We start from the raw sequence: 23,075 nt of genomic DNA, 5'->3' as shown, positions 1-23,075 counted from the left end.
GATATGTTTCTCGTTTATGGAGGTGACGAAGAGCTCGTCGTAAAGGGTTACGTCGATGCTAGCTTCGACACAGATCTGGATGACTCCAAGTCACAAAACGAATACGTGTACATTTTGAATGGTGGGGTAGTCAGTTGGTGCAGTTGCAAGCAAAGCGTCGTGGCGGGATCTACATGTGAAGCGGAGTATATAGCTGCCTTGGAGGCTGCACATGAAGTAGTCTGGATGAAGGAGTTCATCATCAAACTAGGAGTAATTCCCAATGCGTTGGGCCCGATGGCTCTCTTCTATGACAACACTGGAGCTATTGCCCTTGCCAAGGAGCCCAGGTTTCACAAGAAGACCAGGCACATCAAGCGCCGCTTCAACTCCATTCGTGAATATATTCAAGATGGAGACATAGATATTTGTAAAGTACATACGGATCAGAATGTCGCAGATCCGTTGACTAAACCACTTCCACGAGCAAAACATGATCAGCACCAAAACTCTATGGGTGTTCGATTCATCACAATGTAACTAGATTATTGACTCTAGTGCAAGTGGGAGACTGTTGGAAATATATTCTAGAGGCAATAATAAAATGGTTATTATTATATCTCCTTGTTCATGATAATTGTCTATTGTTCATGCTATAATTGTATTAACAGGAAACCGTAATACATGTGAATACATAGACCACAAATTGTCCCTAGTAAGCCTCTAGTTGACTAGCTCGTTGATCAATAGATGGTTATGGTTTCCTAACCATGGACATTGTATGTCGTTGATAACGGGATCACATCATTAGGAGAATGATGTGATGGACAAGACCCAATCCTAAGCATAGCACAAGATCGTGTAGTTCGCTTGCTAGAGCTTTTCTAATGGCAAGTATCATTTCCTTAGACCATGAGATTGTGCAACTCCCGAATACCGTAGGAATGCTTTGGGTGCACCAAATGTCACAACGTAACTGGGTGGCTATAAAGGTGCACTACAGGTATCTCCAAAAGTGTCTGTTGGGTTGGCATGAATCGAGACTGGGATTTGTCACTCCGTATGATGGAGAGGTATCTCTGGGCCCACTCAGTAATGCATCATCATAACGAGCTCAATGTGACTAAGGAGTTAGCCATGAGATCATGCGTTACGGAACGAGTAAAGAGACTTGCCGGTAACGAGATTGAACGAGGTTTGGGGATACCGACGATCGAAACTCGGGCAAGTAACATACCGATGGACAAAGGGAATTGTATACGCGATTGATTGAATCCCCGACATCATGGTTTATTTGATGAGATCATCATGGAACATGTGCGAGCCAACATGGGTATCCAGATCCCGTTGTTTGTTATTGGCCGGAGAGATGTCTCGGTCATGCCTGCATGGTTCCTGAACCCGTAGGGTCTACACACTTAAGGTTTGGTAATGCTAGAGTTGTTATGGAAAATTGTATGTGGTTACCGAAGGTTGTTCGGAGTCCCGGAGGAGATCCCGGACATCAAAAGGAGTTCCAGAATGGTCCGGAAGTGAAGATTTATATATGGGAAGTCCATTTTCAGTCGACGGAATGGTTTCGGGGGTTATCGGTATTGTACCGGGACCACCGAAAGGTGTCCGGGGGTCCACCGGGTTGGGCCACCTGCCTCAAAGGACTTAAATGGGCTGAATATGGGAGGGAACCAGCCCCCTAGTGGGCTGGTGTGCCCCCGAAGGGCCCAAGGTGCCTAGGGTTGGAAACCCTAGGGGGAGGGGGCGCCTCCCACCTGCTTGGGGGGCAAGTTTCCCCCTCCTGGCCGCCGCCCCCCTCTAGATGCATCTAGGGGCGCGGCCCCCTCTTCCCTTCCCCTATAAATAGTGGGGGGTGGGAGGGCTGCCACACCCCTTCCCCTAGCGCAGCCCTGCCTCCTCCTACACGTCCTCCTCCTCCGTAGTGCTTGGCGAAGCCCTGCCGTAGAACCGCAAGCTCCACCACCACGCCGTCGTGCTGTCGGAGCTCTCCCTCGACTCCTCCTCTCCTGTTGCTGGATCAAGAAGGAGGAGACGTCCCCGGGATGTACGTGTGTTGAACGCAGAGGCACCGTCCGTTCGGCGCTTGGATCGGATCTTCTGTGATTTGAATCGCCGCGAGTACGACTCCATCAACCGCATTCTTGTAAGGCTTCCTGTCGGTGTCAAAACCGGCAGATCTCGGGTAGGGGGTCCCGAACTGTGCGTCTAAGGCGGATGGTAACAGGAGGCAGGGAACACGATGTTTTACCCAGGTTCAGGCCCTCTTGATGGAGGTAATACCCTACGTCCTGCTTGATTAATATTGATGATATTGGTAGTACAAGAGTAGATCTACCACGATATTAGAGAGGCTAAACCCTAGAATCTAGCCTATGGTATGATCGTATGTTGTCCTACGGAGTAAAACCCTCCGGTTTATATAGACACCGGAGAGGGCTAGGGTTACACAAGGTCGGTTACAAAGGAGGAGATATACATATCCATATTGCCTAGCTTGCCTTCCACGCCAAGTAGAGTCCCATCCGGACACGAGACGAAGTATTCAATCTTGTACCTTCATAGTCCAACAGTCCGGCCAAAGGTTATAGTCCGGCTGTCCGAAGACCCCCTAATCCAGGACTCCCTCAGTAGCCCCCGAACCAGGCTTCAATGACGATGAGTCCGGCGCGCAGTGTTGTCTTCGGCATTGCAGAGCGGGTTCTTCTCCAACTTTCAAGTGTTCGTAAGCAGTGTCCGGCTCCATAAATGTTGAATCTCTTGGCTTCTGTGCCCAATAAGGGCTATCTTCCTCGCGTCGAATGAATACGAGGCGCCAGGGCATTTTTACATTCGCCCCCCTAGCCAGATAAATAAATTGTCTATTAAAGGGATGGGGCTTCTTAGATCCAATCCATATCATCCTCACCCAGCGAGAATTCATCAGAGCGTGCTTCGGAAAGATCCATTCCAGCATGGCTGACCTCCGCAGCTCCTCCTCCCGCCCCCGTAGCCCTAAGCCCGGTGATTGGGAGAGGTGTTCAGTCCCGCACAGTCAATTAGTCGAGCTGCAGACTAAGGGATTTCTCCCTCCGGCGTACATGGTGCCCGTTCGAGCCGGTCTCGCCACCTACAATGGCGGGGAGCAAGCGGAGAACTTTCCCTGTCCCTCCATGGGGGAACGGGTTTGCCTTGTTCCTTACTTACTAAGGGGACTCGGATTTCCAATTCATCCGTTCCTCCGCGGGCTCCTGGTGTTCTACGGCCTCCAACTACACAATCGCACCCCTGCCTCCATCCTACACATCGCCGGCTATGTTGCTCTCGGCGAGTTGTTCCTGGGTTGCGAGGCTCACTTCGAGCTGTGGAAAAGGCTATTTTGCCTTGTCCCTCGCACACAGAGGAAATCACTTTATCAAGTGGGCGGAGCCGAAGTATGGCGCATCGCCCATACCGGATATTTGTCCAGTACCCCGAAGAAGCCATCCGAAGACTGGCCTTCAGAATGGTTTTATATGGAGGACGTCCCCCTTCCAGACCCTGTTCGGCGGGGTCTGCCCGAGTTCAACAATGCTCCTCTAAAGAAGCGCCGAAGTTGGCGCCCACGGAGCCCCCAGGCGGAAGACAATGGAGAAGTCCTCTATCTGATGAACCGGATCATAGCACTAGCTCGATCCGGATTGACAATAATCGAAGTTATGTCGATTTGCATAATGCGGGGAGTGCAGCCACTCCAATATCGTGGGCACCCCTTGTGGTGTTATAACAGGGCGGATGACGCCACCCGCTGCGGGCGTAAGGGTCCGGACAATGCTGCCGCTCTAGCGAAGATTCTGTCCGAACAGTTCAAGGGCGAGGAAGAGGAGTTCACCCGCATCAAGCCACGGGATGGATTCTCTATGTACAATCCTCCAAGTTGGGTAAGTTATATTTCCCTGCTCCCATTTTTCCCGCATTCTTAGTCGTAAGTATTCACCTTGCCACCTTGCGGCAGGAACTGCGAGAAGCCATAAAGGAGGTCAGCAGCCCTTCTCCACAACCAGAGGACCCTGACCGGGCCATCGATTCCGGACTCGAAGAAGATCCGGTTATCTCCGTGGAACTGATAGACCGGCAGTTCTATCAGTTAAGCTGCGACGATACCCCGGTGGCCATTACGACCGACTATCCCGGACTGCTTCCTGCATCACAGGTAAGAAAAATCAAAAAGTCCCAACTCCAAAACTAGGATCCCCTTTTAGGCACTTCACCCACCATATACACATGGCATCTTTTACAGGGAAGGCACTCGGGACGCCCTACTGAACCAGCGGCAACTCGCCAACAAGAGGTGCCGAGGCCGGGTAGGCCAAAAAGGAAGGCGGTCAGGACGGAGACGCCGGCGCAAATGTATAGGAAAAACCCTGCTCCGTGGTTGTCGTCTTTTTTGAAATGTAATGACGCCCGCGTTTCTTTAACAAAAAGAACGCTTGCCAAAATATGTCCGGCGATGCTGCCAATCAAGCTTCCACCAGTCGGGCGCCAGGACCGGACATAGAGGCGGAAGGCGATATGGGGTAGGCGCTGGATAATCCTCCGACAGAGGATGCAGATAGATTGTCCGCTACAAACTCAGAAGTGGAAAGCGCCATGAATCATAGGCGCCACCGGGCCATACTCCTGGACGCTTGTTTCTCACCAGAGGCGTTCGACGCCTTCAATTCTGGAGGGGCGTACCTCCGTGCTGCTCAAGATGGTCTAGCCAGAGCCACGAATCATTATGTAAAGGATGTACGGGTGAGTAAATCTGACGATTTATATGTATCAGTAGCCCCTGAGACTTGAAACAGTTAGCAGAACTGATTTAAGGATCATCTATAATGTGCAGGTTCTTACAGAGAAGAATACTAGGCTGTCCCAGGAGCTGGAGGAATGCAAGACCCAACCGGGGGCCGCTCTTGCCGCATTGCAGGAACAGAAAAAGCCTCGCGATGGTAACATTTACTTTAAAGAATGGTGATTACCATATAGTGTGCGGCGTGTCTGCAGATCTAACAATTGATTTTGCAGATGAGTCCGGAGAAAGTCCAGGGGACCATCATGTTATGCGATAGCTAGAGGCTGGCAAATGCATGCTGAGTAAGGTTATGCTCGAGAAAAACAGTCTTCAAGATGCCAATGTTAAGCTGAACGTTAAACTAAAAGACGTTTGGGGCCAGCTTGTGGACTCCGAGAAGGAGAATAAGCGGCTTCGGCGCGGCATTTTTAGTAAGTGCTTGAACGAATCTTACTAAAGGAGTTCGGCGAAGAAGTCGATTAACAGCATTATGCCTGTAGGTATGCTGACGGGTCGTCCCGCGGAGGAAATGCCCGGGTCTGCGGGTGATCTTCTGTCCGAGCTATCACATCTGCACGAACAAGTTCGGCAGGTGATGCAAGGTGTTGCCCAGGCTTTGTGGCCATCTGTCTCCTTGCCAGAGGGCGTTGCAGAGCTTACGGAGAAGCTCAAGGGAGCATGGCGGCGCCTCCGATTATGGAAGATATCGGCCTGCCGACAGGGTGCCAGAGAGGCCTGGGCCATGGTGAAGACTCGGTAGACCCAAATCACATGGCCGAGGCCTGCCAACAGGATTGTAAGCTAGACCGCCTGTTAGATGGTATAGAAGAGGAGTTTAGTCAGTCTGCATGACTATGTAATTAAAGTGACATGTATAATGCCTTCTAGCCAAATTGTAGATCATTTGTCGTTGCAGACCTTTTCGCTTCAACCTCCGAGCCCGATAGTCCGGAGTGAATCCGAATACCCGCTCAGTTATATAAGAACCAGGGTATGCGTGGAGACCAGGCGTAGGGGTCATTAGTGCTTTATGAGACAACTGCCCAACTAGTTATGTTATATTACATGGGTAGTAAGAAACATCTTCCAGGGAGAATAGTTCCATTAAGGGTTCCTTTCCCTGGGTAAGCATGCCCTAAAGTGCATGTTCGGACTGCGATAAGAAACACAGAAAAAGCATCTAGGGGCAGATATGGATAATAAATAAAAGTCATCTTTTGTTCACTGACCGAATATTCCCTTAAGAACGCTAGCTTTCGGCTTCACCCAGTCTGAGGTACACATCCGGCTGACCCGACAGTAACAATAACAGAGGTGCTCCCCTTATGCCCTAGCCGAATTAACGGGAACGTAGGGCATAAATACAAGAGCCAGGCAACCCAGCTTGGCCAAAACTTAAGTCATATCGATGCATATAATGGTGAAAAAAGGTACATGCGGAAGTATAACACATGTGTTGGGCGTGAGGCCCAGGTAAAAATTTAAGCTTCTGTGAAAGAAGCCCCCAGGTATGGAGAGTGCGGCTAGCGCATCTGTAATGTACAAGTGAAGCACAAGGTGTCCCTTGAAGGCCTAGAGAAATAATAAGAAAAAGAAAGAAAGGGAAACAAGATAGATGATGCATATGCAGAAAATGGACAAAGGGAGGGGACTAACATAGAGTCCAGTGCTAGGCGTAGAATCTTCGGAGCCTGGCTGCGTTCCATGGGTTTGGTTCGAGTCGACTAGTCGATGCATCCCGCAGTCGGTACGCTCCACCGGTCAGAACTTGGTCGATAATGAAGGGACCTTCCCATTTGGGCTCGAGCCTATTCTTTTTCTTATCCGATAGGCGTAGAACTAGTTCGCCAATGTTATAAGTTTTGGCTCGTACTTCTCTGCTTTGGTATCTGCGAGCTTGTTGCTGGTAAAATGCGGAACGGGCTTTGGCTACGTCGCGCTCTTCCTCCAAGGTGTCCAGACTGTCCTGCCGATTGAGCTCGGCTTCTCTTTCTTCGTACATGCGCACTCGAGGTGAGTCATGAATTATGTCACATGGCAAGACTGCCTCTACGCCGTACACCATAAAAATGGTGTATATCCGGTACTACAATTCGGCATGGTCCACAGCCCCCAAAGTACGGAGTCGAGCTCCTCTACCCAGTGCGTGTCAGACTCCGTTAAGGAACACACTAATCTGGGTTTAATGCCGCTCATTATAAGACCGTTTGCTCGTTCGACTTGACCGTTGGTTTGTGGGTGATAGACTGAAGCATAATCGAGCTTGATGCCCATTTTGCTGCACCAGAGTTTTACCTCGTCGGCCTTGAGTTCGTGCCGTTATCAGTGATGATGCTGTGGGGGACGCCGTAACGGTGTACAACCCCGGATATGAAATCTATCACCGGTCCGGATTCGGCTGTTTTAACCGGTTTAGCCTCTATCCATTTGGTGAATTTATCCACCATGACCAATAAGTATTTTTTCTTGTGGGTTCCCCCTTTAAGGGGTCCAACCATGTCAAGCCCCCAGACCGCAAAGGGCCATGTAATGGGGATTGTTTGGAGGGCGGTGGGTGGCATGTGGCTTTGATTTGCAAAGAGCTGGCAACCGGCGCAACATTGGACCAAGTCTTGTCCGATAGAATCTTGTACGGAAGGCCTTGCTTACAAGAGCCCGGGCTGCGGTGTGATGGCCGCCGAGTCCGGCATGAATTTCTGCTAAAAGATTCCGCCCTTCCTCTTCGGAGATGCACCTTTGAAGGACTCCGGTAGTGCTTTTCTTGTACAATTCTCCCTCATGGACCCTGTAGGCCTTGGATCGCCGCACTATGCAGCGTGCCTCATTTTGGTCCTCCGGAAGTTCCTGTCTAGTTAGGTAGGCCAGGAATGGTTTTGCCCAGGGGGCAATAATGGCCATTATTTCGTGGGCTGAAGGTGTTATTTCGGTGGCGGAGCCTCCGATTGTGTCAGAGAGTTCGGTATCGGGTATTTTGGCCGGGTACGGACTGTTGTTACCGATGTCCCCTTCCCATGCTATGGATGGCTTGAAGAGCCTTTCCAGAAATATGTTGGGAGGGACCGCATCGCGTTTTGTGCCGATGCGGGCGAGGATATCCGGCGCCTGATTGTTTTCCCGAGCCACATGGCGAAATTAGAGTCCCTCGAACCGAGCTGACATTTTTAGGACGACATTTTGATAGGCTACCATTTTTGGATCCTTGGCGTCAAAATCTCCGTTTATTTGGGATATTGCGAGGTTTGAATCCCCATGCACTTCCAGGCGTTGAATGCCCATGGAGACTGCCATCCGAAGACCATGCAACAGAGCTTCGTATTCGGCTGCATTGTTGGAATCTGTATACAATATTTGTAGTATGTACCGAACGGTATCTCCGGTTGGGGACGCCAGGACGACGCCAGCCCCTAGACCGGCCAACATTTTAGAACCGTCGAAGTGCATGATCCAATTGGAGTATGCGCCGTACTCTTTAGGGAGTTCGGCCCCGTCCATTCGGCGACGAAGTCAGCCAGTACTTGCAATTTAATGGCTCGGCGAGGTTTGTATGTTATGTCGAATGGGAGGAGATCAATAGCCCATTTGGCAATCCGGCCCGTAGCGTCGCGGTTGTTGATAATATCATTAAGTCGAACTTCCGAGGCTACTGTAATCGAACACTCTTGAAAGTAGTGTTGTAGTTTCCGTGATGCCATGAATACCGCATATGCTATTTTTTGGTAATGCGGGTACCGTGATTTGCATGGAGTGAGGATAGTGGATACATAGTATACCGGCTTTTGAAGAGGGAATTTGTGTCCGTCCACTTCCCATTCGACAACGAGCACCGTGCTTACAACTTGATGAGTTGCCGCAATATACAACATCATTGGTTCGCCGATGTTTGGTGCGGCCGGGATCGGGTTGGTTGCTAGAATGGCCTTTATTTCTTCCAATCCGGCTGTGGCCGCGTCCATCCATTCGAAGTGTTCGGTGCACCGAAGGAGGCGATAAAGGGGTAAAGCCTTTTCTCCCAAGCGGGAGATAAAGCGGCTTAGAGCCGCCACGCATCCAGTTAGCTTCTGGATTTGTTTGAGGTCTGTTGGGGTAGCCAACTGTGACAACGCTCAGATTTTCGCCGGATTAACTTTAATACCTCTACTGAAGACAATGAATCCCAGGAGCTTTCCGGCCGTACGCCGAAAACGCATTTTTCCGGATTGAGCTTGATGTCATATGTTCGGAGGTTGTCGAATGTGAGCCTCAAGTCGTCTATCAAAGAGTCGACGTGTTTGGTTTTGACGACCACATCGTCTATGTATGCCTCTACTATTTTGCCGATTTGTTTCTCCAGACATGTCTGAATCATGCGCTTATATGTTACGCCGGCGTTTTTGAGCCCAAAGGCATTGTGTTAAAACAGAAGGGACCGTATGGCGTGATGAATGCCGTTGCGGCTTGGTCGGACTCCGCCATCTTGATTTGGTGGCAACCAGAGTATGCGTTGAGGAAACACAATGACTCGTGTCCTGCGGTAGAAAAAAATTGATCGATGCGTGGGAGGGGGAAGGGATCCTTTGGGCAAGCTTTATTGAGGTCTTCGAAGTCTACACAAAGGCGCCAGGATTTGTCCTTCTTTGGTACCATCACCAGGTTTGCTAGCCAGTCTGGGTGTTTTATTTCTTTGATGAATCTGGCCTCCAATAACTTGGCTAGTTCCTCTCCCATGGCCTGTCTCTTAGGTTCAGAGAAATGCTGAAGAGCTTGCTTGACCGGCTTGAATCCCTTTAGGATATTGAGGCTATGCTCGGCCAGCCTACGTGGAATTCCTGGCATGTCTGAGGGATGCCAGGCGAATATGTCCCAGTTCTCGCGCAGGAACTCTCGTAGTGCGGCGTCCACAGTGGGGCTTAGCTGTGCCCCGATGGAGGTTGTTTTTGTAGGGTCCGTTGGGTGGACTTGGAATTTGACTATTTCATCCGCTGGTTTAAAAGAGGTGGACTTGGATCTCTTGTCGAGTATCACGTCATCCCGGTCCACTGTGGAGCATAGCGTAGTTAATTCCTCGGCCGAGAGGGCTTCGGATAATGCCTCAAGGGCCAAAGCGGCTATTTTGTTTTCGGTGCGGAGTGCTGTGTCTGGATCGCTAGCGAGAGTGATGATTCCGTTGGGCCCGGGCATTTTCAGCTTCATGTACCCGTAATGTGGTACGGCTTGGAAGATTGTGAATGCCTCCCGTCCTAAAAGAGCGTGATAACCACTGCTGAACGGGGCCACTTGGAATGTAATTTCTTCGGATCTGTAATTATCCGGCGTGCCGAATACCACATCTAGTGTGATTTTCCCAGCACAACGTGCTTCCCGACTGGGGATGATTCCTCTAAAGGTTGTGCTACTTTGCTCAACGCGGCTCCAGTCTATTTCCATCTTTTGAAGAGTTTCCTCATAGATGAGGTTTAATCCGTTGCCGCCGTCCATGAGTACCTTGGTGAGTCGAAAGCCGTCCACGATTGGGCCGAGGACTAGTGCGTCTGGTGCTCAGGCTGTTCGGAATTTAGGTTCGTCACTGGCATTGAAGGTAATAGCCGTGTCACTCCAAGGATTTATTGCTGCTACGTGGCAGATTTCGTCCATGCTGCGGAGTGTTCGCTTGCGTCTATTATTTGACGTGAAGGTCTCAAAGACCGTTAACACCGTATTGTTGTCCACGGGATGGTGCTCTGTGGTATTTGGGAGGAGTAGATCCTCACCACTTTTGGCCACCTGCCGGAGTATCCAACATGCTCTAAGGCTGTGCGTTGGTATTGCATCCGTTGTACTATGAATTTTGCAGGGTCCGTTGAGCCATCCCTCTAGTACGGTTCCTTGCCCCGTAGAGGGCTTTTGCTTTTTGGTAGTTAACCCGGGTGTATTGTGATAATGCACCCTTTTATTTCGGACTGGGTTTGTGTTCAGGGCCGGACTATCCCAAAAGTTTGTTTCGGTTTTCCAGGCACTTTCCACCACACAGTACTTTCGTACTATGGACGCCAAGTTAGCGAAGCATGTTATCTCATGGCGATTTATGGCGTTAAGGATTCCCTTGTCCGTGCAATTATTGCGGAAAAATAAGATTGCGTCTTCCTCGCGACAGTCCTTAACCTTGTTCATCGCAAGGAGGAATCTGGCCCAGTAGTGATGTACTGTTTCATGGGGCTCTTGCCTGATGTGGGAAAGATTGCTTATGTTTGGGTGGGTGGGTGAAATTGAACCCGAACCCTCACCTGATCTGGGATCCAGGGGCCGAGGAATTTCCAATTTTGAAAGTTCTGATTCCGGGGTGTGACCCGATAACCCTGGCCCGCTGCCTGACTCTAAGTCCAGGGATTGGGTGTTGTCCTCCTGCGAACGGGCGCCCGGCTCAGAGAGCTCGGGAATCCAGACATAGTTGGTCCTCAAGATGGAGGAAAGGTCGCTGCATTGTTCCTCCACCACTGCAATATGATGGGTGACCGGTGGAGAGTTAATCTCCCTTTGATCGGGTTTAAGCCCAATCCGATCATAGTCCGTAGCGACTCCCAGGGCGGCGATGCGATCTAAGAGATCATTTAAGGAGGTGAGCTCTATTGGATCCATCTGTTCGGCGAGTGCCGATTTGACATGGAGGCTGTTTTCGATGACCCGAGAAGTCATCGTCGACGCGGCGGCCGAACAGGCGGTCATGATGAAACCGCTTAGCCGGAGAGTTTGGCCGACAGCCAAAGCTCCCTCGACAGTAGTACCATCTTTAAAGACGAGACGTGACGTCCTTCCTTCTAGCGATGGCATAGAGGAACTCTCAATGAAAGCACCAATGTCGGTGTCAAAACCAGCAGATCTCGGGTAGGGGGTCCCGAATTGTGCGTCTAAGGTGGATGGTAACAGGAGGCAGGGAACATGATGTTTTACCTAGGTTCGGGCCCTCTCGATGGAGGTAAAACCCTACGTCCTGCTTGATTAATATTGATGATATGGGTAGTACAAGAGTAGATCTACCACGAGACCAGAGAGGCTAAACCCTAGAAGCTAGCCTATGGTATGATTGTATGTTGTCCTACGGACTAAAACCCTCCCGCTTATATAGACACCGGAGAGGGCTAGGGTTACACAAGGTCGGTTACAAAGGAGGAGATATACATATCCGTATTGCCTAGCTTGCCTTCCACGCCAAGTAGAGTCCCATCCGGACACGATACGAAGTATTCAATCTTGTATCTTCATAGTCCAACAATCCAGCCAAAGGATATAGTACGGCTGTCTGGAGACCCCCTAATCCAGGACTCCCTCACTTCCCCTTAGCAATCTTCAAGGGTATGAAGATGCACTCCCTCTCTCCCGTTGCTAGCATCTCCTAGATTGATCTTGGCGACATGTAGGATTTTTTTGAATTATTACTACGTTCCCCAACAAATATAAACAAACATAAACCATTAAGTTGTCTTCCTTGTCCAATGTCAATAATTTTGGCATATAATATTTTGATGAGGGCTCACAATCACAAAAGATTTCTAGGATAGTATATTTATATATGTATCTTCTATTCCCTTATTAACTCTTTCATGAGTTGCATCATGGACTAATGCTATGTTTGTCAATCTCTAATAAAATTTTCTACTTATACTTTTCCTTTTGTGGTTTCATCACCTACCATAAGATTAGTATATGATCTTCTTGATTTATTTCCTTTTTTATTGCAACATGAAAGTAAAGAAAGAAAAAAAATCAAACTAACTTTATTATATATCTTGCACACGATTACAAGGATAGATCACTAAGCAAACTCTCGAAAGGAAAGGATCGAACTAAACTTTTATTCATCTAAAGCAAAAGATCGAGCTAAAATAAGTAAAGGCAAAAAGATAGTGGGATGATATGATACCGGGGCACCTCCCCCAAGCTTGGCGGAAGCCAAGGGGAGTACCCATAGCCGATACTCAATTCTCTTTTGGTGGTGAAGATGATGGTGGTCATGGTAATTGTGCCTTCAACTTTTTCATATTGTAGTTAAGGAGAGAAATTTCCTCCTTTAAATCATCAACTTCCAGCTCCAGCTTCAAGATCTTGTCACATAGATCCCTTTTGCTTTTCTGCTGAAAATGAAAAGGAATAGATTGGTTTTTAGACCGGTTAGATTTCTTAGGGAGACTTGACTTCTTGAACTCCACGTGCATACCCCCAGGTTGAGGTAGAGGAACATCCTCCTCCTCCGAGCTTGAATCACCGATCCTCATCAAGTGAGCATCCTCCTCGTCATCTGTAGTTTGACCATAACGAGATAGGTCCCCATAGGTCTTTGGGCCAGCAATGAGATGTGAGTCATAGTTGTCTCCGTTAGAGTCTTGGGACGACATATTTTCAGAACTGCATAGAAAACAGCAAGAAAGAAGAACAGGGGATTTCTCCGCGATACGATGATCAACTGGTTCGGGGAGTATATATAGACTTTTCATCTTGGGGAACAAGCAAATGGAAGAAAAACAGAGTTTGGAAGGTGTCCCAAGTGGGAACAACCCCCTGGTGTGTTGTGCCCACCAGGTATGCTTCCCAGTAGTTTCTTATTTTCCTATTTTTCTAAATATTCCAAAACTGACAAAAAATATTTTTGCGGATTTTTCGGATTCCATTTACTTACCGTATCATGCACCTCCTTATTTTCACGATTCTGGAGTGTTCCAGAAGGACTCTTTTATGTGTTCTTCCGGTGTCATAGTTTGGATAATATTACTTTCAACATTAATGGGCGTACCAGAGATATGATGTTTTATTCGTTGCCCATTGACAACCTTTGGGTTAGTACCTTCGACATTATTTATTTTGATGGCTCTAGACCGATAAACCTCCTCGATAACATAGGGGCCTTCCCATTTTGAGAGGAGTTTTCCTGCAAAGAATATGAAACGAGAGTTGTACAAAAGAACATATTCTCTGACTTTAAACTCACGCTTTTGGATTCTTTTGTCATGCCATCTTTTAACCTTTTCTTTGAATAATTTTGCATTTTCATAAGCTTGGGTTCTCCATTCATCTAATGAGCTGATATCAAATAACCTCTTTTCACCAGCAAGTTTGAAATCATAATCGAGCTCTTTGATTGCCCAATATGCTTTATGTTCTAACTCAAGAGGCAGATGACAAGCTTTTCCATAAACCATTTTATAAGGAGACATGCCCATAGGATTTTTATATGTTGTTCTATAAGCCCAAAGTGCATCATCTAATTTCTTAGACCAATTCTTCCTGGACCTATTGATAGTCTTTTGAAAAATTAATTTTATTTCTCTGTTGCTAAGTTCAACTTGACCACTAGACTGAGGATGATAAGGTGATGCAATTCTATGGTTAACATCATACTTGGAAAGCATTTTACGGAAAGCACCATGAATAAAGTGTGAACCACCATCCGTCATTAAATATCTAGGGACTCCAAACCTTGGGAAAATAACTTCCTTAAGCATTTTAATAGAGGTGTTGTGATCAACACTACTGGTTGGAATAGCTTCCACCCATTTAGTAACATAATCAACAGCAACCAAAATATGTGTATACCCATTAGAGGAAGGAATTGGTCCCATGTAATCAAATCCCCAAACATCAAATGGTTCAACAGCAAGTGAGTAATTCATAGGCATTTCTTGACGCTTACCGATATTGCCTATTCTTTGACATTCATCACAAGATAAGATGAACATACGAGCATCCTTGAAGAGAGTAGGCCAATAAAATCCAGATTGCAATACCTTGTGAGAGGTTCTATCTCCAGCATGATGTCCTCCATAAGCTTCAGAGTGACATTTCCGTAGAATTTGTTCCTATTCATGCTCAGGTACACAACATCTAATAATACAATCTATTTCTTCTTTATAAAGATGTGGGTCATCCCAAAAGTAATGTCTTAAATCATAGAAGATTTTTTTCTTTTGTTGGTATGTAAAACTAGGTGGTAAATATTTAGCAACAATGTAATTAGCATAGCCAGCATACCAAGGAGTACTATGAGCAGCATTTATTGCAGCTAACTGCTCATCGGGGAAACTATCATCAATAGGTAGTGGGTCATCAGGCACATTGTCAAGCCTAGATAGATTATCAGCTACGGGGTTCTCAACTCCTTTTCTATCAATGATATGTAAATCAAATTCTTGTAACAAGAGAACCCATTGAATAAGTCTAGGTTTAGCATCTTTCCTTTCCATGAGATATTTAATAGCAATATCATCGGTGTGGACAATTACTTTGGAATCAACAATATAAGGTCTAAATTTATCACAAGCAAACACCACTGCTAAGAATTCCTTTTCAGTAGTAGCATAATTTCGTTGAGCATTGTCTAGAGTTTTACTAGAATAATGAATAACATTCAGTTTCTTATCAACTCTTTGTCCTAGAACAGCACCAACAGCATAATCACTAGCATCACACATAATTTCAAAAGGCAAGTTCCAATCAGGTGGTTGAACAATAGGTGCAGAAATTAAGGCTTTCTTCAGGGTTTCAAAGGCTTGTAAAAAATCATCATCAAAAACAAAAGGAATATCCTTTTACAAAAGATTGGTAAGAGGCCTAGAAATTTTAGAAAAGTCTTTGATAAATCTCCTATAGAAACCAGCATGACCTAAGAAACTACGAATACCTTTTATATCGTTAGGACATGGCATTTTCTCAATTGCATCAACCTTTTCTTTGTCCACTTCAATACCTCTTTTGGAAATTTTATGACCCAAGACAATGCCTTCATTAACCATAAAGTGCACTTCTCCCAATTCAAGACAAGATTATTTGTTCACATCTCTGCAAAACTCGATCAAGATTGCTTAAACAATCATCAAAAGACTTCCCATAAATAGAGAAGTCGTCCATGAAAACCTCAACAATATTTTCATAAAAGTCAAAGAATATAGCAGTCATACATCTTTGAAAGGTAGGAGGTGCATTACATAAACTGAAAGGCATATGTCTATAAGCATAGGTTCCAAAGGGACAAGTAAAAGTGGTCTTTTCTCGATCATGTTGAGAAACAGGTATTTGTGAAAAAACAGAGTATCCATCAAGGAAGAAAAAATGTGTGTGCTTAGACAATCTTTCAAGCATTTGATAAATAAAAGGCAGAGGGTAATGATCTTTTATAGTTGCTTTGTTTAATTTTCTAAAATCAATTAAGTTCATTCTTATCATTAGGAACAACAATTATACCTTCTTTCTTAGGGACACAATGAATAGGACTTACCCATCTACTATCAGCTATAGGATAGATTATACCTGCTTCCAGAAGTTTTAAGATTTTCGTCCTTACCACTTCCTTCATTTTTGGATTTAACCGACGTTGATGATCAACAACGGGTTTAGCATTAGGTTTCATATTAATTTTGTGCTGACATAGAGTGCGACTAATGCCCTTTAAATCATAAAGAGTATATCCAATAGCAGCTCGGTGCTTCCTTAGAACTTTCAATAATCTTTCTTCTTCATGTTCTGAAAGGTTAGCACTAATAATAATAATAATAATAATAGGATATATCTTCTTTTCATCAAGATAAGCATATTTCAAAGTGTTTGGCAATTGTTTTAATTCAAACACAGTATCACCTTTAGGTGGAGGAGGACCTCCTAGAGTTTCAATAGGCAAGTTGTGTTTAAGGAGAGGACGTTGTTCAAATAAAATCTTATCTATTTCATTTCTTTCATGCATATGTACATCATTTTCATGGTCTAGCAAATATTTTTCTAGTGGATCAGTAGGAGGCATAGCAATAGAAGCAATACCAATTAATTCATCTTTACTAGGCAATTCTTTTTCATGAAGCTTTCTACTAAACTTGGAAAAATTAAACTCATGAGACTCATCACCAAAACAAACACCGAAAGTTTGTTTCTTACAATCTATTTTAGCAATAACAATGTTCAAGAAAGGTCTACCAAAGATAATCAGACAAAAGTCATCTTGTGGGGAACCAAGAACAAGAAAATCAGTAGGGTATTTTATTTTCCCACACAAGACTTCAACATCTCTAACAATCCCAATTGGTGAGATACTGTCTCTATTAGCAAGTTTAATAGTAACATCTATGTCTTCTATTTCAGCGGGTGCTATGTCATTCATAATTTCTTGATATAAGGTGTAAGGAATATCACTCATAGTAGCACCTATGTCACATAAACCATGATAACAATGATCTCCTATTTTAACTGAGACAACGGGCATGCCAGCAACAGGTCTACGTTTGTCCTTTTTATCAGGTTTGGCAATTCTAGCAGCTTCTTCACAGAAGTAAATAACATGCCCATCTACATTTTCTTCCAAGAGATCTTTAACCATAGCAATACTAGGTTCAAATTTGATTTGTTCATCAGGTTTAGGTGTTCTAATACAGATTTTGTTGACCACAGTTGAAACTTTAGCATGTTCCTTTTTCCTAATAGGGAAAGGTGGTTTCTCAATATAAGCAGAAGGAACAACTGGATCAACATTGTAAAGTATAGTTCTTTAATAGGTGGGTGATATTTAAACCACTTCTCTTCCGGTTGAGGTGAAGATACCCCGAACAAACCCCTTAAATGATGACAATAAATTTCAGCACACTATATAAATGTTTGCTTACCAAATTCCACTTACCAAAGGAGCTTCACTCCCAGGAAACGGCGCCAGAAAATAGCCTTGATGACCCACAAGTATAGGGGATCAATTTTAACTCTTTTTGATAAGTAAGAGTGTCGAACCCAACGAGGAGCAGAAGGAAATGACAAGTGGTTTCTAGCAAGGTAATGTCTGCAAGTGCTGAAATTATAAGTAGCAGAGTAGTTTGATAGCAAGGTAATTTGTAATGAGCAAGTAACGATAGTAGTAACAAAAGTGCAACAAGGTAGCCCAATCCTTTTGAGGCAAAGGACATGCCAAAACGGTTTCTTATGATAAGCAAAGCGTTCTTGAGGGTACACGGGAATTTCATCTAGTCACTTTCACCATGTTGGTTCAATTTGTGTTTGGTAGTTTGATAATTTGATATGTGGGTGGACCGGTGCTTAGGTGATGTTCTTACTTGAAAAACCCTCCTCCTTATGATTAACCCTCCCACAAGCATCCACAACTACGAGAAACATATTAAGAATAAATTCTAACCATAGCATTAAACTTTTAGATCCAACCGGTCCCTTACGGAATAGCGCTAACTGGGGTTTAAGCTTCTGTCACTCTCACAACCCATCATCTTATTGCTACTCCACAATGCATTCCCTTAGGACCAAATATGGTGAAGTGCCATGTAGTCGACGTTCACATGACACCACTAAGAGAATCACAACATACATACTATCAAAATATCGAACACATATCAAGTTCACATGATTACTTGCAACATGATTTCTCCCGTGACCTCAAGAACAAAAGTAACTACTCACAAATGATAATCATGCTCAAGATCAGAGGAGTATTAAATAACATATTGGATCTAAACATATAATCTTCCACCAAATAAACCATATAGTAATCAACTACAAGATGTAATCAACACTACTAGTCACCCACAAGCACCAATCTATAGTTCCTATAACAAGATTGAACACAAGAGATGAACTAGGGTTTGAGATGAGATGGTGCTATTGAAGATGTTGATGGAGATTTCCCTCCCCAAGATGGGAGAGTTGTTGGTGATGAAGATGACGATGATCCCCCCCGGGAGGGAAGTTCCCCCAGCGGAATCGCTCCGCCGGAGGGCAAAAGTGCTCCTGCCAAAGTTCCACCTCGAGACGGCGGTGCTCTGTCACAAAAGTCCTCTCCTTATTTTTTCTAGGTCAAAATGACTTATATACCAGAAGATGGGCACCGGAGGTGGGCCTGGATGAGCACAACCCACCAGGGCGCGCCTGGGCTCCCTGGCGCACCCAAGGGGGTTGTGCCCACCTGGTGGGCCCCCTCTGGTAGTTATTTGCTCCAATATTCATCATGTAATTGATAAAAAATATCTGAGAAGTTTCAGCTTGTTTGGAGTTGTGCAGAATAGGTGGCCTGACGTAGCTTTTCCAGATGCCGGAATTCTTCCTCTTTGTGTATAGCTTGCATATTATGAGAGAAAAGGCATTAGAATTACTCCAAAAAGCATTATTATGGGTAAAAACATTATAAATAACAGTAAGAAAACATGATGCAAAATGGACGTATCAGGTACCCGTTGCTGAGTCCGAGAGCCGACGCAAGCGCGACCATCCAGGCCTCCCCTCTGTACCTGGCGGCACAGTAGAACACCGGGAGGAGCAGGTACCGGGCTAGCATCGTGGCCATCCGCCCCCTCCGGGATGTCACCTTGATGATCTCCACCAGAGGCACGTATCTCCCGACCAGGTCTGAGCCGTTGTAGGTCGCGATCAGCACCAGCGCGTACCTGCGCGTGTTTTCATTCCATCCTTCGTAGTAGTAAGCAAAATCTGGATGCATGCTAAAATGGGATGGTGGCTTAATTACCAGGAGCCCAAGCTGTGTGATCCGAGTTCTTCGGCGAGAAATCCGAGGAAGACGGACAACGTCAGCAGGTAGATGAGGAACATGTCCAAGGCATAGTCCATGTTCTGCATAAGGATGTGCTTGTTCCTCAAACGTTCAGGGATGGCTGGGTCATCCTGTTGGGAAACGTAGCATGCAATTTCAAAAAAAATCCTACGATCACGCAAGATCTATCTAGGAGATGCATAGCAACGAGAGGGGGAGAGTGTGTCCACGTACCCTCACAGCCCAAAGAGGAAGCGTTATGTTAACGCGGTTGATGTTGTCGAACATCTTGATGATCCAACCGATCCAAGTACCAAACGTACGTCACCTCCGTATTCAGCACACGCTCAGCTCAATGACGTCCCTCGAGCTCTTGATATAGTAGAGGGTCGAGGGAGAGTTCAATCAGCACCACGGCGTGGTGATGGTGATGTGATCCGTGCAGGGCTTCGCCTAAGCACTACGACACTATGACCGGAGGAGTAAACCGTGGAGGGGGGCACCGCACACGGCTAAGAGAAATCTTGGTGCCCCTTTGGGGTGCCCCCACCCCCATATATAAAGGGGGGAGGAGGAGGTGGTCGGCACAAGGGGGGCACGCCAAGGGGGGAGTCCTACTTGGGCTCCTAGTCCAAGTAGGATTCGCCCCCCTCCTTCCAACCAAATGAAAGGGGAAAGGGGAAAGGAGGGAGGAGGAGAAGGAGGGGGGGGGTCGTGCCCCCTCCCCTTGTCCAATTAGGATTGGGCAAGGGGGGCGAGTGCCACCTCCCGTGGCCTGCCTCCTCTCCTTCACTATGGACCATTAGGCCCATTAACTTTCCCGGGTGGTTTCGATAGCCTCCCGGTACTCCGAAAAATCCCCGAACCTTATCAGAACCATTACAGTGTCCGTATATAACCTTCCAATATATCAATCTTTACCTCTCAACCATTTCTAGACTCCTCATCATGTCCGTGATCTCATCCGGAAGTCCGAACAAACTTCGGTCACCAAAACACATAACTCATAATACAAATCATCATCGAACGTTAAGCGCGCGGACCCGATGGGTTCGAGAACTATGTAGACATGACCGAGGCACATCTATGGTCAATAAGCAATAGCAGAACCTGGATGCTCATATTGGCTCCTACATATTCTACGAAGATCTTTATCGGTCAAACCGCATAACAACATATGTTATTCCGTTTGTCATCGGTATGTTACTTGCCCGAGATTTGATCGTCGGTATCCTCATACCTAGTTCAATATCATTACTGGCAAGTCTCTTTACTCGTTGCCTAATGCATCATCTCGCAACTAACTCATTAGTCACATTGCTTGCAAGGCTTATAGTGATCTACATTACCGAGAGGGCCCAGAGATACCTAATCTTGATCTATGCCAACTCAACAAACACCATAGGAGACACTTGTAGAGCATCTTTATAATCACCTAGTTACATTGTGATGTTTGATAGCACACAAAGTGTTCCTCCGGTATTCGGGAGTTGCATAATATCATAGTCAGAGGAATATGTATAAGTCATGAAGAAAGCAATAGCAATAAAACTAAACGATCATAATGCTAAGCTAATGGATGGGTCTTGTCGTGGTTTTTGTCACGACGGATGTCCTCGTGAAAGGACTTAGTCATGGAGCCATCTCTATGGGTTAGCTTAAAGAGGTTTAAAGAGGACAAAGGACGCGAGAGTTTATACTGGTTTGACCCCTTACAATGAAGGTAAAAGCCTACTCCAGTTGTGATGGAATTGCTAGGGTTTCGATGACCAGGGAGCGAATCCGCTTTGCCTGGCTCTCGAGTTGTTGTGTGCTGTCCCTAAACCGCCGCTGGGTCACCCCTTTATATACATAGGTCGACGCCCGCCGGTTTACAGAGTCTCGAGGCCGGATCATAAACGTGTCCGGTTCGATCTCTACTCCTATCTTATCATACAAGCATACATCAATGTCGGTTTACATCTACGGGCTTTAACCCGCCTTTGGGCCTTGGGCCTCCATGAAGCGCCATCCTTCATGGCTTCATGGGCTTCAAGTAAGGTAATTATCCCGAGGATAACCCGGCCTCTCCTGGTCGGTTTATGTCTAGTAGTAATATCCCCAACATTAGGCCCCAGATTGATTTGAACTTGTTCATGTCAATCTTCAACACTTAGAAGAATTCCTCCCTTTGCACCTTCACATAAATCTTGTAAATCGCGGTGACGTCATCCTACAGATCTGTAATAAACCGCCATGACATCACCTGTTCATTTATAGTCAAAGATACCCTTTCATTAATGAGCATCCAACAATCGAAATGACAACCTCGTTATCTATCCATTATTTGGGCTCCTCAATTCCCTCGCCTGTCGCTTATCTCTTTACCCTTATAAATAGGGCTGAGGACCCCTTTCCTTTTCTTTCCTTTGCCTTTCCATCTCTTCTTCCTCCTCGCGACGTCCCTGCACCCGAGCGCCGCTGCCGTCGTCGAGCTTCACCTTTGCCTCACCGTTGGCCGCTACATCAACCTGATCGCACCAGCGAAACGTGGCACACCTCCGCTGCTTCAACAACTGCTGTAAGCCTTTCCCTCTATCCTCTGTAGATCCATTTAGGGTTCATACGGGTTCAAGGCGCTCTCTTCGGGTTCTTCGTTAGTCCATAGATAGCAGACCTCGAGCTTGACGTGTTCCGTGCAGTAGCTATGGTACTCATCTCGGCCATTAAACCAAACCTTAAACACATAAGAACTTGATCTGGACCTTTTGTGAACTGCTTCGGGACCAAACTTTTTAGGTCTAGATATTTTTTCTTTTCCTGACTTACGGTAGATCCAAAATTCCAATGCAATCTTGTGAAACCAGTTTTTCCTCACTTAGTCATTTTTGCCTTAGATCTGTATCTTCCTTATCTGCATAGGCGGTCTATCCTTGTAGAAAGTAATATATCATATGCCATTAGCCCCCTTGTAAACTTCTCATCGCTTTACCATTTATAAACGCTCTATCGTAGGCGGTTTATAACTGCCTCCGATTTAACAATTCTACATGCTTGAATTCCTTTTTTCTCAACCTGTTACACTTTATGCGTTGTCATTTATGAATCATAAACCGGCAGTAATCTTTTCCAGCTCTTCACTTGCAATGGCCAAACAATTCTATTCCTATAACTAGGCACCTTCCCGGGTTACTGAGGAGCAACTGAGTGGATGTGTCAAAATTGGCACCTTACCGAAGAAGAATGAAATCCAGTGGCGAGTTCCCGGTCTAGAAAATCCTCCTTCCCCCAGAGATGGCGAAGTAGTAGTGTTTGCTGATCATATGGGCCGTGGTTTTAAACCGCCTGGATCCAAGTTTTTCCGGGATGTACTTGCTAGCTTTCAGATCCACCCTCAAGACTTTGGACCCAACTCTGTATCCAATATCTGCAACTTTCAGGTGTTTTGTGAAGCCTATCTACAAGAAGAGCCAACTGTCGAGCTGCTCCGGGATTTCTTCCACTTAAACCGTCGCACAGAATCGTAGACGGGCCCAATACTGAATTCGGTGGCATCTCCATTCAGAAAAGGAAGGATGTTATTTTTCCTCACACCAAACTTCACAATCACCCAAAGGATTGGAATCAGACTTGGTTCTATTGCAAGGACACTTCTCCTGAAGATGAGAACCCTCTGTCAGGTTACCGTGCTCACCGGCTTACCAACACTCATCCGCTTCCGCAATGACTAAGTGCCAAGGAACGGGCCTCGTATGCAACACAACTCGCCAAGCTTAGAGCTTTCATGGCCAACGGTTTAACAGCTGTGGACTTTGTTCATTGCTGGCTATCCTAGAGTAT

General features: G+C 46.0%; 1 protein-coding gene across 1 annotated transcript in view; it reads right to left on the bottom strand.

Annotated features, from left to right (window-relative positions):
* Positions 1-12,747: 12,747 nt before the first annotated feature.
* Positions 12,748-23,075, bottom strand: part of LOC125535664 (equilibrative nucleotide transporter 3-like) — an 87,063-nt gene continuing 76,735 nt past the window's right edge. Inside the window, exons 8-10 of the mRNA XM_087541129.1 lie at positions 19,233-19,387; positions 18,913-19,152; positions 12,748-13,141 (exon numbers count right to left, since the gene is read on the bottom strand). Coding sequence (XP_087397255.1) covers positions 12,748-13,141; positions 18,913-19,152; positions 19,233-19,387 — 789 coding nt within the window. The remainder of the gene's footprint in view (positions 13,142-18,912; positions 19,153-19,232; positions 19,388-23,075) is intronic.

This window comes from Triticum urartu, chromosome 2A (assembly GCF_056163025.1).
Source record: "Triticum urartu cultivar PI428250 chromosome 2A, HENAU_Tu73, whole genome shotgun sequence".
Taxonomy (NCBI): domain Eukaryota; kingdom Viridiplantae; phylum Streptophyta; class Magnoliopsida; order Poales; family Poaceae; genus Triticum; species Triticum urartu.
Note: the sequence above shows the minus strand (reverse complement) of the source record. Positions and strands in the feature narration are given on the sequence as shown.